The sequence below is a fragment of the Solanum lycopersicum genome, chromosome 1 (assembly GCF_036512215.1).
Source record: "Solanum lycopersicum chromosome 1, SLM_r2.1".
Taxonomy (NCBI): domain Eukaryota; kingdom Viridiplantae; phylum Streptophyta; class Magnoliopsida; order Solanales; family Solanaceae; genus Solanum; species Solanum lycopersicum.
The window spans coordinates 74,136,075-74,151,643 of record NC_090800.1 but is presented as its reverse complement, the minus strand read 5'-3'; the positions used below and the strand labels follow the sequence as shown (position 1 = coordinate 74,151,643).

General features: G+C 37.2%; 1 protein-coding gene across 1 annotated transcript in view; it reads right to left on the bottom strand.

Moving 5' to 3' along the window:
- Nucleotides 1-15,569, bottom strand: part of LOC101252426 (uncharacterized) — a 29,281-nt gene that overhangs the window by 616 nt on the left and 13,096 nt on the right. Inside the window, exons 8-18 of the mRNA XM_004229105.5 lie at nt 13,879-14,012; nt 13,732-13,791; nt 13,250-13,485; nt 11,877-12,306; nt 10,403-10,726; nt 9,661-10,260; nt 9,405-9,578; nt 7,269-7,499; nt 6,909-7,192; nt 5,722-6,006; nt 407-529 (exon numbers count right to left, since the gene is read on the bottom strand). Coding sequence (XP_004229153.1) covers nt 407-529; nt 5,722-6,006; nt 6,909-7,192; nt 7,269-7,499; nt 9,405-9,578; nt 9,661-10,260; nt 10,403-10,726; nt 11,877-12,306; nt 13,250-13,485; nt 13,732-13,791; nt 13,879-14,012 — 2,881 coding nt within the window. The remainder of the gene's footprint in view (nt 1-406; nt 530-5,721; nt 6,007-6,908; nt 7,193-7,268; nt 7,500-9,404; nt 9,579-9,660; nt 10,261-10,402; nt 10,727-11,876; nt 12,307-13,249; nt 13,486-13,731; nt 13,792-13,878; nt 14,013-15,569) is intronic.

Here is a 15,569-nt window from a genome sequence, read left to right as displayed (position 1 = left end):
TAGATGTAATGTTAACTGGGCATTGCTCTAGGAAAAAAGATGACACCTTTCCATTTTAAGGATGAGGCTAACTGTATGAAGAGCAAGCTTCTCAAGGACTAAATCTTATTCAGTTATTTTGTATTACTACTAGTCAAATATGTGCTCTGTAATCTATTTTAGTTTGTCCTGGCTCCAACCACTTTCTAGAAAGAAAAAATTGCCAATTCTAACATCTTTTTCAATATTTTATATGCATTTCTGCTGCACAATAGAAATTTCAGCTTTCTCTTAAACAAGCATCCAAAGAAGGACCTCGAAGATGATGTAGGGGCAGTATGTTTGTTCCTTGTATTATGTTCTCTGCTTCTACCTTCCAGTTTTTATCAACAAACTTTTCACTAAAAAGAGATGGAAGAGAATCAACCTTAAAGCTCTAATGCCCATATCCATCAGATATGCTCGACGTTCTTCATCTTCATCTAATTTCCTTTCCAGCTCCTGTGAATATTGAACTATATCTTCTCCTAAATGACCTGCACCTGCACACCTTTGAAAAATTGAAAAGAAAGAGTCAGAGAAAATATTCAGAAGAACAGTGGCTTGCAATTCAGTTGATTTAGACCTTCAAGATCAAAATAGTTAGATCAATTCCTACGCCTACACCTACACCATTTCAAAGTAGAAGCATGACTTGAGTCTACCCATAAGTAGCAAATTCAGTTTTTCTATTAGCTTAAACTTAAAAGGCTGGTCAGCAATGATAGTCCCACTTCCTGCTGTAGAAAAAATCATCTTCTCTCTAAAGATTTTATTAATAATAATGAGAATCTCTCGTGCACAAGTAGATACTAAAAAGTAAAAAATTTACAAAACATTCCCTCTGTTTCAATTAGTTCGTCTTACTTCCCATTTGAGTCCGTTAAGAAAAATGACTTTTCCTGGCAACTCTTTAATTTCAACATTCCACACGACATGTTTATGACCACAAGATTGAAGGGTATTTTGATACATTATACATATCTTTAGTTAACAACCATAAGATTTCAAAAGTCTTTACTTTCTAAGACTGTCCACTCAACTAGGACAGACAAATGAAACGGAGAGAGTAATATGATTCTCCTCAAACCACACCCAATTTTCTCTACAAAACTGAATTCTGGAGCCTCATAAGAAATAAGAAATGAGAGTCTATTCCTCAAATTCAATCTATACCACTGAAAACTCCCCTATTTCTTTACTTCCACAGCATCCATACGAGTCCTAGTCGAGCAACATTCACATCTCTCTGACTGCTTTCTAAATTTTCAGTTGGAGAGTACCTCCTTCACTATGTCCAACACCGACCTTTACAGCCCGAGACATCTCCAATCTCACACCACAATTGAGTTGCCAACAGACAATATAGGAGGAGGTGGTCCACAACTTCACCTTAACAATATATGAAGCACCAACAGCCATATGTATCCACCTCTTTTTCAAATTCTTAACTGTCAATATGCTCCAGTCGCTGCCGAAAAGGGTAAAAAGGAGCCAATATTTGGTATTGAGGAATCCATACCAACAAAGTATAGAAAATTAATTCCTCCCTCAACAAAAGCTTACGATAATTGGATTTTCGCTCTCCTACTTTCTTGGACTCTAAGATAACTATTCTCCGGCCACTCTTGCTGGCCAACATTTGGCTTGGTAGCTCAGTTTTTCACCCACAGTGATCTCTAACAACTTCTTCCTTCACTCTCTTCTAATTTTTCTGCTCAGATTTTCTCTCACCGCCAGCAACAGGACTTGGTACAGATGGAAAAGAAGTTGCAACATGATGAATAATTCAATTTTGAACTCAAATACCATGAGGTGGCTCTGTATCATCCTTGAGGAACCATTGAAAGACGGGAAAAAAATGATTAGGAAGTGGAATACCAAGGACAAACTTACAGACCTCTACTGCACCAGGAAATTTAATGTGAAGGGAAGATACATGAGCATCCTGTCGCTTCAGGGAATGAAAGATAGGTCCTAATAATTCCTGTGTTTGCCCTGAATGCTGGTTAAATGATATCACATTTAAGATAAAGAGGTTTATTAAATGCTCCAACCTACTGATCAATGCAGAGCCTTTCAGAGCTTACAAGGAGGATTATCCTTACGCCAGAGTGGTACGTAAAAGCAAATGGCAGTATAATACCCTTAAAGAGTCCACAGTTGCAGCGGGTGGATGAGATATTTGCATTGAAGAGCCATCAGGGCTAAAGGGTAATGGCTTGCTCAATAGATGCATAGTTGGGCATTTTGGACAGGAGATCACAGAGAAAGTTACACTAGCAGATATTAGAAGATGGTGCTCTCAAACATGGAAGGCAGTTTTTGAAGTCAATATCTATGAAATGAGCAGCGAATATGTTTCTTTTTTAATTCCTGTACAGAAATATGGCGGAGCAGACACTAAAAAAGGAGTGGAGATGAGAAAGGAGAAAGATGCAACTTGAGTGGTGGAATCCAACAGTTGGTTATTCTCCAATCTCTCAAAACAATGATACCACATGGATTAGGGCTTTGGGCATTCCACTTCATCTCTGGTCGCAGAAGATTTTCTCAGAAGTGTGGAATCTTTGTGGAAGGTGGGTGTTTCCACTGAAGAGGAAACAAAATTCAAAAACACCTTAAGTGGCGAGAATCCAAATCATAGGAGATGGCCGGAGCTGCCCCAGTGAGGTAACGATAGAAATAGATGACTTTAAATTCCATATCCCTATTTGAGTCGACAGAGATGACCGATTCTGGGAATGCTGGAGCTGATAGGTTTTGACGAAGAAACTGCCGGTTCAAAGCTATCTACATACCTTAGGGCAAAGATGTGCTTTATGACATAAAAAAGAAGGTACTGAAAACATGGGTATACAATGTGCAGCTAATAAAGAGCATGTGGAGAGTTCAAGCAAGGGGATTTTGGGACTGACAGAGCAGTCTAAGTCATTTTCAGTGACTTGAATCCAAACATCTGGTTGAAAGTTTCGACCAAATTTTAGTCGAACTAATAACGCTAACAACACTCACAGTATTTTCTGCATCAGCTAACATAAACAGAGGGGTCAATGAAGCAGAACTCCCGAACCTGGGGGAGAAAATAACAGAGGCACACATGCAAGGCTCGAAACATGCAAATACCATGACTTTACTATGATGGGTGATAGTGAGTGTTATCAAAGGCGCGCTTAAGCGCTTAAGCCCTAAAACAAGGCTCAAAACAGGTTGAGCGCTTTGCCTCACTTTATGTGCGCTTCAGTGTCGTCATCAAGGTTCTAAGGCAAATGTTTCCTTGCCAATGAGCCTCGTATGAAGAAGTGACACTAAATAATTGATATTTTACTTTATCATAAACATTTTTTCAATTTCTTTGGTCATATTTTTGTCATTCATGTTTATAAATTATTAGTTTTTGAACTAAACATATATATTTGTATTCTTTTCTCCCTTTGCGCCTTTTTTCATTAAAGTCCATACTTAATTTGCGCTTTGCGCTTAAAGCCCTAACGGATTTGCGCTTTTCGCCTTTGACAACACCCGTGATACTCTAAAGGAGGAGAATAAAATAGTGAAATACCAACATAACTCAATGGCTATCCAAGAAGGAAAAGAGATTGACGAATGGGTATTGGAAGATGCAGAACTTATTCAACAACATCAAAAATTTCAACCAGACAACGAGATGGATGCAACAATTTGCATGCACCAAAATTTGATTAAAATGGCAAACCTTTTGGGTAGATTTTCAAGGACATGAGGATGAAGATTTGGAACTGCTCAAGCAAATTGACAGTAGCAGGCAGCCCATGAGAAATGGACGCCGAGGATTCTATCAAGATGCCTATATACAAAGGAGTTCACGAATCTAAGGATACTGTTTTTGATGTCAAGTTCAAGAATGATGAGAAGAGGAACAGGGGAAAGGGTGGAAATTGTTTTTAATGAAGATCAATTTGATGTCATGGAATGTCAGGGGGCTTAATAATAAGGGTAAAAGAAAAGTAGTAAAGAGCCTGACACACAACTGGAATGCTGACATCATTTGTCTTCAGGAAACAAATTAGAAGGGATGTAAGGGAGATCATTTAGAGAGAATTGGAGGAGTAGACGGGTGAGATTTTTCTATTTAGAAGCTAGTGGTACAAGGTATACTCATGTTATAGGATAGTAGATTTGGACAGGGACCTCTTTCCGAATTGGTTCATATACCTTAACTTGCAAGTTTGAGGCACTCTTACAAGACGTTGAGTCACATAACAAGGGTATATGCACCATTTGCAGATCTGAAAGGGAAAATGTTTGGGAAGAGATGGGAGCAGCTACGTGCTTGATGGGTGGTCCCTGGTTGTTTGTGACGATTTCAACATCACAAGATTTCCTTCTGAAATGAATTGTAGGGGGAGATCTCCATCTATGTTATACAGTATATGAAATTGATCGATCCACAACTGAAAGGGGGCTCTTTAACCTGATCAAAAAAGACAATAACGTGATTGTTTCCAGGTTGACAGAATACTTATATCAGAAGAGGGGGATGATAGGTTCAGCAATATCAAACTTCTACAGAGAAGAGTGGAACATAGTTTCAGCAATATCAAACTTCTACAGAGAATTGACTATGATAGTCTGGGAACAGAACAAATCTTATTTCAAATTTGAGAATTGGTGGTTGAGCACGGAGGGTTTTGTGGACAGAAAAAAAAAAGTTGTGGTCGTTTTTTTGGTTGCAAGGCAAGTCTAATTTTATTCTAGCTTGCAAAGCTCAAAGCACTTAAAGGCTAGCTAAAGGAATGGAGAAGTATACCAAAAAATTAAAAACCTTCAAAAAATAAATGGTTCTCTACAGAAGAAGAGACCCATCCTTGAATACAAATAAGAACCTCGTGGTACACCGAAAAGATATTAAAGATAAGAAACTTCTTCAAATGTACAAAATGAAGGTCACTTCCTTTAAAAGCTCTTCTAGTTCTCTCTCCCTATACCCACATTAAAGCCAATGAAGCAATATACCATGCCCTATGCCTTCTCCTCTGTCGTCTAAAAGACCAACTGAATATAACATCCTTCACCATACCCGGCATAGTCCAAAACCATACCATCTCAGAATCTTCAACCAAAGTTGTGAAGCTATCTGACAATGCAATAGAAGACAGTCCACATCCTTTCCTGTATTTTTGCACATGAAACAACAACATAATTGCTCCACTTCCTCAAGTTTTCGGCAGTCAGAATCGCTCATTAACCATGCAAAAAAAAAATACATCTTTCTGGGCGCTGTTGGGGATCCAAACGTACAGGTTTGTAGAATTTGTACATCTTTACAAAGCGACTTACCGTAGTAAGACGACTTTACCGGTAAAAGAGCACCCTTCCCTAAGCCTTATTACATAGACAACTCACCACTACTCCCTCTCTATATCACCCTATTATCTTGGAGTAATTAGTTTACCCAATTCCCTGATATGCACATATCATAATAAGCATTAAACGGATTTTTTTACTCACTAATTGTCTTCACCCAATAGGGTCAGAAATGTTCAGTCACTAGTTACTTTTACTGTTGAAGAGAGATCCCTAATTGAATCTAAATAATACTTGAAAATTTGATGGTATGAGAAGTTTATCGTATTTATGCCCTCAACCAATCTCCTGTGTAGTATTCAGAAAGCTGGACTGCTCAAGGAAGCTGGCATCATGGATTAAGTAGAGGATGTGTACCTTTCTATCACAGCATCAACGTCTGTCTTGCTCTCAGGGCCGTGCACAAGAACCCTAGTGAGGCTTAATATGTCCCGATAGTCACCCATTCTCCGTGCTTCTTCATCAGAAATTTGAACATTGAAATTCTCTAGAGGTGAACAAGGAAGACCGGTACTTTCAAAAGATCGATGAATATCCAATGACAATTTAGCCTCAGCTTCAAGCCTTAAACAAATAATAGCCATTGCATAAGCAATCCCTCCAAATCCTGTGTGTGATACAAAAAGGTAAGATCCTGCAGCGCTGTTTAGAGAAAAAAAAAGAACAATTAGTTTAATTTTACTTCTAATGAGAACATAGAAAAGGAAGTCACTGATTAACAACTCTCAGATAAATTCTTCATCGACACAGGTAAAAAATTATCACTAGAAAGACATCTTATACCCTTTGGCAATCAAAATCACACTGCACCTGACACAGAATAGACTTCTCCTCTGGATTTGAGGAGAGAAATTATCACTAGAAAGACAACCTATACCCTTTGGCAATCAAAATCACACTGCACCTGACACTGAATAGACTTTTTTGCTGGATTCGGGGTGAGAAAAGTAAAAGAAGAAGTATGTTATAACATTTATCTTATCAAAGAACGAACGATTAAATCTTCTCAAACACCAATAAAGCCAGACAACTTTAGGAATGTAGTTTTTGCGCCATTAACAAGTATAAATTGGCAATAACAAGTTAATGATAGTTCAATCAAGATTCCTAAACTCAGAATAAATGAACAATAACGTAAAACAGTGTAGGGGGAGATAGGATGTGCACAGACCTTACCTCTACCTTTGCGGTGTAGAGAGGCTGTTTCCTATCAAGATTCCTGAACTCTCGATTGAAAAAAAATTAGTATACCAAGGCATATCCTATTATATCCAATTGGACATTCTCTGAGATATTTAGAGTTTCTGAGACAAGCAATTCCACAAACATGATTTTACTTTTAGTTCTAGTGCAATCTGTCTATGTCATGGTGATGGCTGCGGAAGGACAAGAAGCTATCCAACTTTCACATACAATCAATGAATTATGCTTCAGTTCCAATATGTCAACTTTTCCCTCACAAAAACGGCTAGTGAAAATTTGAATGACCTCACTCAGAAGTTGAAGGCATTTAAATAGTCAGCAAATTATGTGCTGCCACTTACTCGTCTTTACAGTATTGGATAGCATCAATATCGGAAGACAGGGCTTCTTTCTCTCTAGTCAACGGTATCCTCCTATAGGTTATGTCATAACCTTCATTCTTCAGGCTTGCATATACCTCAGCAGGAGTCTTAACATCATCCACAAATATGTTCTCCCAATATCCAATGATACTAACTTGATTTGAAGTCGGGTTATACTCTTCACGATGCAGAAGCATCCTACCACCAGATTGTCTAATCTCACATTGAATGTCATCTTTTAACCGAGCCTCCAAGTGTTCCACCTGTGGGGAAAATGAAGTTAAATAGATAATAAAATGATCATAACCATTGTTTGAAGGGGTAATTTGATTGACTGACCAATGAACCGGTGATTCCAACATGCTTCAAGGATTCAACAGGCTTATTCAATTCTCTCAGAACAAAGGGTGTTCCATTAATATAAACAACAGCCTCTTCTCTCAGATCAGTTAAAACTACTCTTTTAGCAGATCTTTCTTTTGAGGTCTGGTTTGCACCAAGGTAAGTCAACATCTCCTTAGCTCCAGCAATAGTAGGTGTTGCCATGCTATAAATGGGGTACCCATCAACCTATAAAGGATGAGAAATTCAGTAAGAATTTCAAGTTTTACCTATGAAATAAAACTCAAAATTCACATAGTAGATAGCACGTATGGAGTAACAGTATGGAGATCAATCAGAAATTTATGGTCTAGTCTGAAGAAGAATTTGGTGTTCAAAGTGGGCGAGGGTAACAAAATATTTTTTTGGAAGGACAAGTGGATTGGACAAGAGTTTCTAAACTCGGTTTTCCCAGATCTCTTTTCATTTTGTACCAATCATGATGCTAAAATTGCTGAGATTTGGTTTCCTCAGGGATGGAACCTCACCTTCAGGAGAAATCTAAATGATTGGGAAGTGGATAGAATTGCTGAACTGCTACTCAAATTGGGTGAATTCACAGGCCTGACTACAGAAGCAGATAGTATCAGATGGAAACACGACTCTGATGGCAAGTTATCGATGAGTAGACTGTATCAGAGAGATTATGACTCACTCCGGGAATTCTTGGTCCATGGGAACGAATATGGAAGGGCAACACTCCAACCAAGGCAAAATGCTTCACCTGAAGGACATGTCTCACTCAGGAAAAACTCAAGAAAAGAGGCTTCCAGATTGTCTCCAGATGTTTTTTTTTGCCATGAGAAGGAAGAAACTAACAACCACTCATTCCTATACTGTAGTATTACTGTTCAGGTGTGGCACATGGTTCTCAGCATTTCTCAAGAGCCCTGGGGTGATGCCAGAACATATTGTTGATCTTCTGAGCTGTTGGATGGGGGGGGGGGGGGGGGACCCAAAAAAAGATGGTGGTCTATAGTACCTGTCTGGTGGGCTATTTGGAGAGAAAGAAATCTCAGGTGTCATAAGAATACAAGTAACAATATTCAGGAAGTTAAAGAAAATTGCATTAACATGTTTTTTTGGTGTGAAGAAGAAGTAGAACAGTTGGTAGATTTCCTAGGATCTATGTAATTATGGATATATCTTGTAACTTTTTGGAGGTAGGCAGCATACCCTTAATGCTGAAAAATACAACTTTACCTTTATCAAAAAAAATAAAAATAAATCACATGTTCGTAGATCTATGCATATTCACTACAAAATTTATGTCCTTAGCCTCTATCTCTCTCCAATCAGTGTATTATACTCTTCCTACAAGGTCATATAAGTGCATTGCACATGCAACATTTGCAAATGTGAACAAATCTACACTTTACAATTAGGTAAAAGTTGAATACTTTGTCTACTTATTTTGCGACCTGAATCCTGCCTGATTAGACGGATAGAGTTCATGCCGAGATAATTTGGATTATGGAGATTTTTATTGAGATCTATAATGGTAGAGGAGGGTTAAACCAATCCCCTACTGAATCGTCGAGTGAATGGGGGTAGAATACTTCGTACTTTTGGTCCATTCTTTATACACTGTTTTGGTAAGGTTGGACTAGCAATTTTTTTGTACTTCCCATTGTTGTTGACCGTCTCTTCTGTAAACTTAAGCATAGTAACTTTCTGCTTACCTGATCTTGCTGTGCTGTTCTTTTCGTTTATGGCTTTACATCAGATCTCTAATAGCAGAAGAGTGACAAACCAGTCCATATTGCATCGCTAAGTGGGGTACTATACTTTGGACTTCTTTGTTTGACCCGATTTTAAAATAGCATTTACCATACACATAAATATACTGTATGATAAATTTATCTCAAAGCATTATTATTCTCTAACTAAAAATAGTTCTTTGTCATATGAAAATTGGCTTCAAAATCTATGTGAAGAAAATCTTGTGTAGATGATATAAAGGCCTGTGCTGTAAATGGTACACTACATCTCTCTTGGAAACCCTAACACAAGTATAACTATCTCCGTACTAGGCATGTAAAATCAAAATTCAGCTTATCTTATCGTCCTGACAAAAGTGGAAATTTAACATACCCTGTAAACATGAGGAGCACCATGAATTTGTATGTGACTGGAAGTTCTTTGGCCAGGAAAGAAGTACATCTTGAGAATAGACCCTTTACCAAGAACAGAGCCATTCCGATCTTTCACAATAGCTTCCATAACAGCATCTCCATGTTGTGACTCATGTGGAGCTCTTAGTTCCTCCTGCACAAACAATCATCACAGAATCAAATCGAGCTTCAAAAGAATCCATAATCATGAGACAGACAGATGACAGAGGCATTACAGGGATGGTAAAGAATCTCCCAGGCCGTAATCTGATTGACCACTTCATTGCTTGAACCTCTGGCCTCTGGTGCAGCCAGTCTTTGAATGTCATCCTCGATTTTCCTTGTCCACAAAATCCATCAAATGCTTCGCTACCAAGATATGCAGCAAAAGCAATCAAACGAAAATATCGTTCCAAGTATTCAGCACCACGATTTAGTGCTACTCTTCTTTCTCTAGGCTCATTATGCTGCTGATTAAACAACTTCCTGTATTGCAAGACTGCTTGGCGTATGTTCTGCAGAGCTGAACATCGATCAATAATAGCATCTAAGGCCTCTCGGCATTCCACCCCATTATCAAACAATCTTGTTATTTTCCATAGCAACAGGATGTCATTTATCCCAAATGCATCATTCGTGTGTGTTTGAGGTCTACTTTTCAATACTAAAGATGCAGGTGGATGGGATTGTCCTTCACTTTCATCATCGCTTGACAAATCACCACCTAAATCAGGATTTGATGCATCATGCAATACTCTAATTGGTCTCCCACGATCAATACGTAATTTCAAAAGGCATGCAGTTACAGTTCCAGTGGTAGTCCTCCCTATACCCATCTGTATTCACAGAAAAAGTAAAATAAGCATCATCTGTTTGGAGCTAAATGTCTCGAAAAAACAAGTAAATCGAAGAAGAAGAAGAAGAAGAAGAAGAAGAAGAAGAAGAAGAAGAAAAAAAGAAGACTAGATACTAAGCTACCTGGCAATTAAAGACAAAAGCAGTATCCTTGGAAGCAGATGCTATGTTAAAAGACAATACATCGAAGTCAGAACTTTTGGGAGCTTTGCCATCAGTGATAGGAACACGAGCATACTTTATAGGAAAACCATCAGCCTCCAAGCACTTAAAGACCTCCACAGGAGTTTGAACTGCATCAGAGCTCACATGTTCCCAAGCATCAAATATTTGACCGTCATCAGTTTCATGAATAACCATTATTGCTCCTTGATAACGCTCAGCTTCTCGCATAATGTCATCCTTTAATCTAGCTTCCATTTTTTCCACTCGTTCACGATCAATCCCCTATATTCATTTAGTTCGTAACTAACCAGTTTAATAATCACAACTCAAAATCATAAGTAATAAACAAGTCAAGACCCTAAAGCAAATCCACTTAAAAGAAAAAAATATCTTGTATTTTCAGCAAATTTTGTAATACAAGAAGCCCTTGCATTAGAAATGAAAATATTGTATACCGAAGAAAAATAATTAAGGCTTTTAAGACAGAGAACAGGAACTTCAAAAACTTCCAATATAGAACTACATGTACCATTTGAAATCTATCAAAATCAGCTGGGAACAAATTCAGTTTATGCAATCTGATTATTCGGTACAAAGGAAGTACTAATCAGATTGTCTATTTTTGATAAAATAATATCAGCCAAAGGTTCAAAAAAGGGACTTAAAGCAAAGATATTTGCACTATATTCAACTCCCTCCATGTCAATTAAGTATCTTAATTTGACTAGGCATGGAGTTAAAGAAAATAAGGGACACTTTTGAGTCTTATGGTTCTAAACTAAACATGTGTACAATGTACAAAAATACCGTTTGAATCTTGTGGTCTTAAACATGTCAAATAGGATTTTGGAATAAAAGAGTTACTAAATATAGAAAATATCATTGTTTTCTCAATAGACCAATAAAGGAAGTAAGACGCATAACTTGAAACAGAGGGAGTGTATTGAGATCTCATCAGAATTAATATCAATAAGAATATCTTCTAAAATTAATAACATGTAACACAAGAAATTACAAGAACTATTAAAAAGGTAGTAAGACAAAATTTTAAAATCATACAGGATCTACTTTTCTTGATTTTCATGTGAAAAGAAAAAGGAAAAGAAAAAGAAAGAAGAAGCTGCATTCCTCCAGACAGAGAAAACCAAAAAGTAGAGGGCTTCTGACAGCATAATAGAAGTCTAAAAATATGGATTCAAGTAAGAGTTTTGGAAATGAGTATCCGAGACAAATATGGATCTGATACAGGTCAATTCAATTTTTTATCGTTTTTAACATGCCTGTTTTAAAGGAACCATATAATGATACAATACAATGTCACACACATTTGCAATGATACGTCAATGCAAAATGAAGGCTTTATGCATCATCAGCAGTAACAAGATCTGAAAGAAGTTACTTATCTAAAATTTGCATGAAATTGAATTCATACCGTGTATTCAAGCATATTTTTATAGGGCCTTTCAACTTCGCGGAGTACAAATGGTTTTCCATTGATGTAGATAACAGGTTCTTCTCTCATATTGTGCCAGAAAACTGGACGTCCACCTTTGGAGCTACCAATCCTTTGAATTACAGATCGTATCCCACTGACGGTTGGATTTGCAACACCATATACAGGAAATCCTGGAATTTCTCTAAAGTTAGGAGCACCTTCTAATATTTCTGGCAAGCCAGGATGTTGACAGCCAGGACAGTGGTCACTCTTAAGAACGGTTTGAGGTCCTAGAACCTCTCCGTTTCTCAAAGCAGCTACTTGCCCCATTTCAGAAGGGCGATCATCACTAGAGTCAACTAATTTAGCAAGAGAAGGTTCCAGGCTCACATAGCCGAGTGCTCCCATTGGGTCTCTCCTTAGCAACCTGCAGCCAACCCTAGCATATAAGTCTTCCAATAATGCACGGTTCTTTCGGGATTTTACAGTTTTAAAAAAAATCATCTCTTAAAAGCACATATTAGTGTTCAAAAAGTTCAATAAACACTAATCCAATGTCAAGAATCATAAACTAGTGAATGTAGTAATATCTTTTTCAATACAAACCATCATCCACAGAGATGAGATGTTATAAGGAAGCCTTCATTACATTAGAAAAATTTAAGCAAATCAGAACACCAGCCACATATGGGAAGTAACTAGATCAATGCATCGCATAGTAGAGACAACTTACCAAACTTGAGAAGCTTCACAAAGTTCAGATCCACAAGTTCACAGAGATGTTTCTACCTGTTTTCTCCAAATACCAATCCCCAAGCCCCAAACCAAATAACTTACAAGGGAACTAAGATGGGACGAATTGAACAAACTTAGTGATTGCATAGATTTTCTTGAGAAATATTAAAGATAATTCTCTCCAGATAATGTTGATGGTTTAGAATACTTAAATATTTCATGAACAAGTAGATTGCATGGCTACTAGGGTGATCAGATGCCATTCAACAACTGAACTAAACATCAGTTTAGTATCTGGAGATTAGACGTCAATTTTGGCCAAATTATGTTCAGATACAAGAGGCATCTCTTTAATTTCTCACATAAATATAAGACAGTTCAAATTCTGTAAGCTTTGAAAGTTTGCAAGGCCTAAAAACAAGCGTATACACATGAATCAGTGCAAAATACTGACATGAAAAAATGATGCAATATAACCACTTGAAAGAGTCGGTTGCAGCAGTAATATTTATATGTCGTAAAAAGATCAGAGGAAAAACAATAATAAGTATAACTATGGGTCTACGAAAAAATTACAACATAAAATCATGTAAGGAAAGCACTTTGAACGTAATAGCAGAATATTTTATCCTTACCTGCGGATTATACTATATAACTCTGGTCTTGCTTTCATCCAATCACTAAAGCTGCAATGAGCAGAGGACCCAGCAAAAAGTGCATCTCGTTGTGTATGGAGATATACAGCAAAACATATGAGGAAGTAATATCTTTCTAGGTACTCCACAAAAAATGAAAGTGCTGCCTCTCTCTTCATCTCATCAGGTTGGCGCAAAATGCTATTGCGATATATGGCAATAGCTTCACGTAGGTTCTGCATGTAGATCCATGTATTAAATTAAAAAATTGCATCATAATTCGAAAAGAAACTGCAAAATTTGAAGCATTCTAAAATGAGATGAAATAAAAGGGACGATAAAAAGATTCTTAATGAGTTTTTCTCATCAGAAGAAGCAGATCATGCCAACAAGAAGACTGAATAGCAGATTGCGCGGACAAAATAACCAAATGCAAAACGTAGTACAAGCAACACATCTTCTCACACATAATAAACCCCTACCTGCATAGAGGAACATTTGTCTATGACCTTATCCACTTGTCTTTTGCCTTCGACACCACCCTATAAAGCATAACTCCAGTCAATATTAGATTAACGAAATGCCAAATCTGCTAAAATTATTGAAACAGAAAGTTATTGTTTTGCTACCTCTAATACCCGAATCAAGCTTCTAATTACAGTATATTCCCCTCTACGGATTGCCTCCTCTGAGTTTGCTAATGTGTCATTCAGATTGGAGATGCAGTCAGAAACTCTACCGATGGAATTGCTCCTTGGAATTCCTGTTAGATGAAAACATCTCAAGTAACGATTCCAGCAAAGATTTAAACATAGAAATGATGAGAACTAAAACAGTGAATCATGCAGACCGTGCTGGGCATACAGGTTTAGTGATTTAGCTTTTAGATCAAGTGCTGGCAATCTACCTTCACAGTTTTTTTTTTTTTTGAGGAAATAAAGTAACAAAACTTCACTAATGAAGGGCAAAAAATTGTCATTATACGAGTATACACAAAAAGTAGAAAGATTTACAAGAAGATAAGACTTTGTACAAACGATAGTACATCACCTAATCACCTATACAAATAAGAAACCGCGTAGGCTCACAGAAAAAAAAAACAAGGACAAGAGGCTATTCTTCATGTGTACAAAATCACTCCGTCTTCTAAGGGTCCAACTAAATCTCACTTGTTTCCGCTGCCTGGCGTCATCCACTGAATCGCAAACCATCCCAGTATTTTCCACCTCAAGCGAGACACTACCCGACAATGTAAAATAAGATGATTCAATTCTTCATTCGAACTTTAAAACATAAAATACCAACTGACATATGTAATCTTCTTCTTCCTCTTCCTCAAATTCTCAATTGTCAAGATCATCCCTCTCCCCCAGCTAGCCAAACGAAAAACACACCTTAATCAAAACCTGGGATCCATACTGATAGATATGTAAAAAGAATTTCCTCTATTACCAAAGTTTTTCATACTAGGAGTTAGCAGAAAATGTGCCACTATTCCCTTGCTTTTAAAACTGCCAGTCATACACAGAAACATTGAACTTCATTATTCTGAAAGAACTCTTTTTTCTTCATGTATCAGAATTTGGATATTGAGTCCCTCAGCTATGTAATTTCCAACACCTATTCCTTAAAAGATTCTTTTTCATCTCCTTCTTCATGATATTACAGTTTGGTTATTCAGTTCCTCCTTTTAACATTGATTCCAATGACTATTCTAAAAAAGTTATTTTCTCCCATTCACACTGTAAAGTCTAGATATAACATTTCAGTTGGCATAAATTCTTCTTTTATACTGGTTAAAGCAAGGGATTCCTTCATTTATGTCCCTTCGATCAAACTTAATTACCAGCGCCAGACGAAATATATAAAATTTATACTCTGATTATGTGTATTAATTGCATATACATTTAACCTAAATATATAAAACCTAGACATTTGCTGGTAATTTTGTAAACTAGATCACCCAAATGCATTGGCTTGTAAATATCCCTAAAGTATTTTATTTTTTTTGGTTTCTCACCCGGTCTCCGGTACCCCCATTGGGGTCTAACTAAATTCAGAGTTGCACCGGGAAGTCCCACATTGGGAAAAGCATTGTATTAAAAAGCAAAGGAAAGTCTCGTTAAAGGTTGTGTAATGAGCGAAAAAAGTCTATAATTACCTTTACATCATTAGCATTTTCCATCTTACACCAATAAAACAATAAAGAACTGCATCTGTTCTAAATGCTGATAAAAGATTCCTCTTTGCTCTCAAAAATCCTAGTGTTCCTTCTTTCCAAATGATCCGACAGAGGAGAACAGGCATTGTATTCCATATC